This window comes from Rhea pennata, chromosome 29 (genome assembly GCF_028389875.1).
Source record: "Rhea pennata isolate bPtePen1 chromosome 29, bPtePen1.pri, whole genome shotgun sequence".
Taxonomy (NCBI): Eukaryota; Metazoa; Chordata; class Aves; order Rheiformes; family Rheidae; genus Rhea; species Rhea pennata.
In genome coordinates this window covers 3576449-3583988 of record NC_084691.1, presented here as the reverse complement: position 1 = coordinate 3583988, position 7540 = coordinate 3576449, and the positions used below count along the sequence as shown (strand labels likewise).

Sequence of the window (7540 nt, the reverse complement as noted above, 5' to 3'; positions counted from 1 at the left end):
ACCTTGTTATCACAGTCACCTTTGCTGGAGCGAGAAAATATTTTGCATTGTGGTACGTTTGCTAGTTCATGCTCTACTGTGGGGCAGCGCTTGTGGAAGAATAACTGAAGCGAGGTATTGCCACACAAACAGTGAGGTGGCTGTTAGCATTCGCATGAGAGGCGTAATTAGTTACTCCTCACGGCAGTTCCTGTAATTATCACAAGGAGAATAAAAGGCTGATTATTCAGTCAAATGTTGACACTCGACTCTTGAGGAACTGTGCAAAAATGTGCATGGCTTACTGGAAGCCGTAAGTGTCATGGGGCCACTCAGAGAGGGGGAAACAGTGAGAGGAGGTAGGAGGAGAGCGGGTGTCTTATTGAGGTGTTAAGGGATGTTGTGAAGAGAAGGAGATTGAAGTGTTTCCCATGCCTGCTGCAAACAGCATAGGAATTCGGGGGCTCTAAATGCAGCCAGAGGGATCCAGGTGAGACCTCTAAAACCCTCCCAGCAGGATAGGCAGAAACTGAATTTTGCTCCTTGGGGAAGGGGTGACACCACGATCTTCATGGGTGTTTTTGCCAAAACACAAACGTTTGCCCCTGAAGCATTTGCCTGGCGTTTCTGAGCTCCTGGCGCCCTCTGCTTTCCACTCTGTGGCTTGAAAAAAAAAAAAAAAAAAAAAGAAAAAAACAAGAAAAAAAAAAGTCACTGGTATACCATGAACTGCAGCTTCCTTCTATCCACCCCCACCCCAAATCTCACCTTCTCCCCGGCTCCTGTTTCAGCAGGGCCTGAAAAGCTTAAGACAAACCCCAAAAAGCTGCCTGGCCTCGGCCTGCTGGGGCGCTGTCACCATGGCAACGCCACGGCCTAGCTGCGGGAGGGAAGCCTGTGCCCGGCGGCCTTTTAGGCCCAGCGCAGAAGGGGTATTTTTAAGCAAAATCTCTAATAATTCATGTTTTTAACGACTTATCGCAGGCAGACCGGAAAAGTCGCGGGCTGGGGCTGCCCCTGTCCCTCGTCCCCACCCCGCTCCCTGTGGCTGCCATCCTTCATGGCCGCCTAGCGCCCCCGCCGCCGCAGCCCGCGCATGCGCTGTTCCCCCCCCCCGGAACCTTTCTTCCCCCGGAACGCGCCTCCTCTCTCCGTTTTCCCGCCCGGCGCTCACGGCGGCGGAAGGGGAAAATGGCGGCGCCCATAAGTGAGAGGATTCCCGCCCTGGCGCCCGGCGCTGCCCCCTACGGCAACTTCCCCCATTACTCCCGCTTCCACCCGCCTGAGGGTCGCGTCAGCCTCTTGCCTCCGGGGCTCTTGCGGCGCCTGTTCCCCGCTGAGGCCCGTCCGCTGCTGGGGCTCGACGTGGGGTGCAACTCAGGGGTAAGAGAAGGGGGGAGGTCAGAGAGCCGCGGAGGGGAGAAATGCTGGGCTGGGGCCTCTGTATGGGGCAGACTGGAGTGACTGGGGGAGGCAGGGCCTGGGGTGTTGGGGGTGATGGGGCGGACTGGAGTGACTGGGGGAGGCAGGGCCTGGGGTGATGGGGTGGACTGGAGTGACTGGGGGAGGCAGGGCCTGGGGTGATGGGGTGGACTGGAGTGACTGGTGGAGGCAGGGCCTGGGGTGTTGGGGGTGATGGGGTGGACTGGAGTGACTGGGGGAGGCAGGGCCTGGGGTGATGGGGTGGACTGGAGTGACTGGGGGAGGCAGGGCCTGCGGTGTTGGGGGTGATGGGGTGAACTGGAGTGACTGGTGGAGGCAGGGCCTGGGGTGTTGGGGGTGATGGGGTGGACTGGAGTGACTGGTGGAGGCAGGGCGGGCCTGGGGTGTTGGGGCAGTGGGGCGGACTGGAGTGACTGGGGGAGGCAGGGCCTGGGGTGTTGGGGGTGATGGGGCGGACTGGAGTGACTGGTGGAGGCAGGACCTGGGGTGTTGGGGCCGTGGGGCGGACTGGAGTGACTGGTGGAGGCAGGACCTGGGGTGTTGGGGCCGTGGGGCGGACTGGAGTGACTGGTGGAGGCAGGGCCTGGGGTGTTGGGGCAGTGGGGTGGACTGGAGGTGCAGGGGGTGATGGTGCAGCTAGGGGTGCCTCGGGGAGGCGGAGTGTGGGGGAATACTGAACACACAGTGGCTTAGGGTGTTGGGCAGGAATGGGACAGACTGGAACTGCCCTGGTCTGGGCCAGGGATGATCCTGTGTAATTGAGGCCAAGGAGGGAGCTGGATGCAGTGTGGCACTGGTGGGGTCAGGGGACGCTTCTCCTGGAGAGCACCCTCCACCGCTGTCCCCCAAGGGCAGGACGAAGGCTCGGGTGCGTGCAGTGGCGCTGGCTGCTGCTGAGTGTTGCTGTGGGGTGGCTTGGGAGGCTGTGCTGGCTTGCACGTGGCAGATCTTGTCTGTCCCCTTTCCTGCTAAGGCAAAAACCTGCTGTGTTATAATGCAGGAGCATCTGTGCATCTCTGCATACTAGTGCAATGTTTAATGTAAGTATGTTTAAAGCCTTTTCACAGGAAAACTTTACCAATATATTAACTTAGAAATAATTGTGTGTTGAGAGTGAAGTTATTTTGCATTCTGGCTGGGAACATGAGTAGTGTTGCTTTTGTGGCTTCTCTCTGCGCCCCATCTCCCTTTGTGAGATGGCTTGAAACTCTACCTGAGGTATTATCTAAAGGACAATTCTAGATCTTGTTTCAGATGAACTTGTAAAACAGGTCAGGTGAAAATGTTCTCAGTCCAGTTCTTTTAAAATGCGGAGGCTTTTGCCACTAGAGGACACTATTTGCCTGTGTAGCCAAAAGCTTTTTGAAAATGTAAGGGCTAGAGAATTGTACAGCTAGTTTCCCTTGATGTCATTCAGATTTTCATCAGATCCCTGGTAGAGAAAGGTTAATGAACTTTGCATTTAGTGGAGCGCTCTACAAAAGGAAATTGAAAGTAAAGCTCTATCTTACACTACAGTATAATGGTTGGGGATGATTTTCCTTTAGCAGTAGGATAAGTGCATCACTCTAAATTGGGCCTTATAAGTAGGTGTTAGTGCTGTTAGAGAACTCTGAGGCTCACCTAAAGAAACCAATGAATTCTTCGCCTTGCCACTGAATGGGAATATTCAGCAAGATAGTTATAACTAAGCCTAAACTTTTTGCATAGTTACTGCATCAAAACTCCACGTGCTGGGTGATACAGGGTTATTCCAAGCCCTGTCTGACTCCAGTAGTCAGGGCTACTGAGATGCTTTTTGCTACAGAAAGGTAGATTATTAGGGAGCTTGTTGTTCCAAACCTCATCAACTCAAGAGAAAGCTCTGACTTGACACTCTTGCCGAGACTGGGATCCTAGGTGCTTAGTGATGCCTTAATGAAGTGGTGCAGGCCCCATGAATCCCTGTTGTTTTCCTTTCTGCAGGAGCTAAGTGTGGCTCTGTACAGGCACCTGCTTGGCCTTCAGGAGGGTGAAGGCAGCCTGGATCAGCCTGCAGCTGGAAAGGATCTGAACCTTTTGTGTTGTGACATCGATCCGGTGTTGATTGAGAGGGCTCAGCAGTGCAATCCCTTTCCTGCCTCCATATCCTTTGCAGAGCTGGATATCATGGACTCCGGTGCCAGGGAGCCGTTCCTGAGCTCCTACTTGAGCCATTTTAGCCGCTCCACCTTTGATGTTGGCTTTTGCATGTCTGTGACCATGTGGATCCACCTGAACCATGGGGACAGTGGCCTGATAGAGTTCTTGTCCTTCCTCTCCTCTCTGTGCAAATACCTGCTGATTGAACCCCAGCCTTGGAAATGCTACAGAGCAGCTGCCCGCCGCCTGCGGAAACTGGGCAGAAATGACTTTGATCATTTCCGATCTCTTGCTATCAATGGGGACATGGTGGAGAGGATAATGGAAATTTTAACAAAGGACTGTGCCATGGAGTTGGTGTGTTGCTTTGGCAGCACCAGCTGGGACAGAAGCCTCTTGCTCTTTAAATCAAAGGGATCAAATCAGAGTGGTAGGGAGCCCTCAGAACAGGAGCAGTGCTGTGATTGACAGAAGTAGCCTCTCATATTCATGACTCCTTAGGAAAGGAGGTGTGTGCTGGTTACAGAGTCACATCTAGGAATTGCTAAATGCCTGTCAGGATCATACCTTGACCTCCCAAAGGAATTTGGGGCAAGTCATGTCTGTGGTTTTTTTTTTTTCTTTCTTTCCATCTGCAAAATGCGGTGACAGTTTTAACCTGCCTTGTAGGTTCTGAGATTTCCATTCCTAGAAAGATGCTTTCTATGTGTGCTAAGAATATTCTCTGGAATAAAAGAGAGAGTGCCTTTATCATCCCCAGAGGTTTTAACGGAAAGAGAAGGAAATTGCATTTCTCTTGACCCATGTGAATACATTGTTTTGCTTGACATATTTCCTCTTTAAAATACTTCAAGAAAAACATAAAATATGGCTTACCAACCATAAGCAAATAATTTGGATCAGTGCAGAGAGAGTCTGCTTGGTCAGTATTTTGGTCAGGCTGTCATCAGTATGCCCTTGCTTTTGTCAGATAAGGTTTGCATGGGGTATACTTTGAAGGCTGATAATGGTGTGAATGTGTTTATTTTTTTAATGGTGGAGTGACTTTTTTATGGTAAGATGTGTATTTAAGTGTATATAAAAAAATGAGAGCTTTGTAACAGCATTCTTGAAATAAAAATAATTTATTCTTGCCATAAATTTCTTGCCAGAAATACTTTGTTTTTAATCTTCTGATTCACACTGCTTTCAAAAGCTGAGCAATCTCAGGTAACTGAGTTTATAATTTCTGTTATGTTCACAGGCTCTGAGACTTTGGTAAGCTTAAGCTGTTTGGCTATGGTTAAAGGTTTTTGTTTGTTTGTTTTTTGTTTTTTTTTTTTCATTAGTAAAATCTAGGAGGGGGAAAATGGAAAAAATCTTGCATCAAGAAAAGTACCTTAATTTAATTTCATTCTACTTCCTTAAATGGTTTAGTTTATGTATAGCTAGTGTTTGTTTTGATAATTAAGTAGGAGTCATGCTTCCACAGTATTGTCTAAACAGGTTACAGAATCACAGAATCAGTAAGGTTGGAAGGGACCTCTGGAGATCATCTAGTTCAAGCCCTGCTCAAGCTGGGTCACCTACAGCATGTTAGACAGGGTTGCATCCAGGTGGGCTTTGAATATCTCTAGAGGAGACTCCACAACCTCTCTGGGCAACCTGTTCCAGTGCTCCGTCACTCTCACAGTGAAGAAATTCCTCCTCACTTTCAGGCAGTGCTTTCTGTGGTTCAGTTTTTGCCTGTTGCCTCTTGTCCTTTCACATAGCAGTACTGAAGGGTTTGTCGCCATCCCCTTGACACCCTCCCTTCAGGTACTTATACACATTGATAAGATCCCCCCTCAGTCTTCTCTTCTCCAGGCTGAACAGGCCCAGCTCTCGCAGCTGTTCCTCAGAGGGCAGATGCTCCAGCCTCTGATCAGCTTCGTAGCCCTACGCTGCGTGTAAGCCTTGTGTCCTAGAGCGAAGGTGCTGCAGAAACAGGAGAGAGGAGGCCATGTCCTCCAGGAGGTGCTCTTGTCTAGCAGTTCTTGTGCTCAGGTGAGTCTGTGTGCAGAGACCTTTTAATTTCTGTCCTCGCAGGGACTTCCCAGTTGTTCTGCAGTGATAGTAACAAAGAAAGCATCTTGCTTTCCTCCATAATGAGCTCAGCTCAAAGACTGAAGTGCAAATGCCTGGCGTGGCTGGCTAGACACTTCTGCACGTGGAGCTGCTGGGGTCGGTGAATGCGTGCACACATGGAAATGGACACTTCTCCTGGGTTTGTGGCAGGACTGTAGAGTCACAGAAAAGCTTTGAGGTTCTCTACCTAAATGCAACTTCCACAGTATTTGGCTGCTTCCACTGGGAAACGTTTAGGGCCTACCCTTGAGAGTGTGGAAGGCCTTTCTCTGAGATCTCCTCTGCCTCCCCAGCTGCAGACAAATGCATCTTTCCTGGTGATGGTAGTGAATTTTGTTATTCTATGGTCTGTGCTGATTTTACTATCCCTGTGGGAGGGAAAGGAAAACCAATTTGTCATGTGTTTTCCTGGGGGCTCACCAAGTGCCTGAATTCTTGTTATTTATCCCTTTGGTAATGAAGCTCTGCATCTGATGTTCGTTGTAATCTATGGGAAAGCTCCGCTGACTCAAGGGTGTTGCCTCACCCAGTGCTACTTGACAGCTCAGCCTCCCTTTTCATTCTGCTTAGCTGTTGTTTCCTACATTGTGCAGCTGGTGGCACTGGAATATCGTGCAACCTACAGCCCTGGCCCTTGGGAGACTGTTGCACTGTGTCAATATTTGCTGCTGTTTACTTTAAACTTTAAAATACTTAGAGAATGAAACTGGACTGTGTGTCGAGTGCTCACTTTAAAGGGGAGAACAGGTTTTCCAGCACTTCATTTTACCATGGAGGTTTACAAACTTGCCTATGAAGAATTTTATGTGGAGCTGACAGAAAGGTTGACAACCCCAGAGAATCACATGCGGACACTCTCTGCACCCACCTGGAATGACTTTCCCCTTCACCAGAGGCCCTGTCTTACAATTCCTATGCTCTGGGTGATAAATCAGTGTTTCCCTGGGGGATCCCATTGGGATGCTTGTTGTGGTGTATTTTCTTTCTCTTCCTCCCCCCTCCCCCTTTGTGTGTGCTGATTGTGTACAGACCTGCGAACTAGCTCAGTGCATATGTAACAGTGTGATATTTTCTAACTCTTGTCAAGTCTGGACTGTTAAGTTGCTAATAGCAGTACGTCCCACCGTCTCTAAAAGGGACAAGCTCCAAAACTAGCCCTGCTCAGCTTTGGTACGTCTTGTTTCTCTTTCTTTTCACTTGCATATAGCCACAAATACAACTCCAACTGATGTCAGTGCAAATCCTTGTGCAGTTGTTGGGACATCAGGCAGCTGGATTCAGCTAGAATGGATTCAGTCCTTTAGCAGACAGGAGAAAAATCTCCCTTTTTGCTTTCTTTCCAGCTTGTTGCCTCTGCTCTCCAGGAAGTTCTCAGGACATGAGAGACAGAATAGGAGCCCAGTTCCATGACATGGCAATAGAAGAAATGTTGTGGATTTGAACTGCAGTGCTTATGTAAGGCTCTGGAGTATTTGTTTTCTTTAATACTCTACTTTCTCTGTTTGGCAATGTGCTTTAAAACATGTTCAGGGGTCTCCCAAAGGCAGGAGAGAAGGAAAATTAAGGTGAGAGTTAGGAGGAGCACTTCCGCTTCCTATTGCTCAGAGCTCTTTTCAATGTTGGGTGGTTATTGTTATTCAACCAGCTGGGGAAATTGGAGATACTGCTTGCTTGGTTGAGGCCCTGGGGGTGATGACCCTTACAGAGCTCTGGGAACCTGAGTTAGGGGAAGGTGAAGCTGGTGCAGAGGCTTCTATGCTGAAAGTGCTGCTTGTCCTATCCTCGGATGACAGGGGAGATGAACAAGTGTGGCACTGGTGGCAGCTGCTGCTAAACCAAGGGGGGTATGACCTTGCCCTGGGTATGTAGGCGCAGGGCTGTGCTCCCACTG

General features: G+C 49.6%; 1 protein-coding gene across 1 annotated transcript; it reads left to right on the top strand.

The window, feature by feature from the left end:
• Positions 1-1168: 1168 nt before the first annotated feature.
• BCDIN3D (BCDIN3 domain containing RNA methyltransferase) lies at positions 1169-4624 on the top strand. Its single transcript, XM_062597321.1, has 2 exons — positions 1169-1362; positions 3388-4624. The coding sequence occupies exons 1-2, from the start codon at positions 1171-1173 to the stop codon at positions 4009-4011; spliced, it is 816 nt and encodes a 271-aa protein (XP_062453305.1). The 5' UTR covers positions 1169-1170; the 3' UTR covers positions 4012-4624.
• Positions 4625-7540: the final 2916 nt, after the last annotated feature.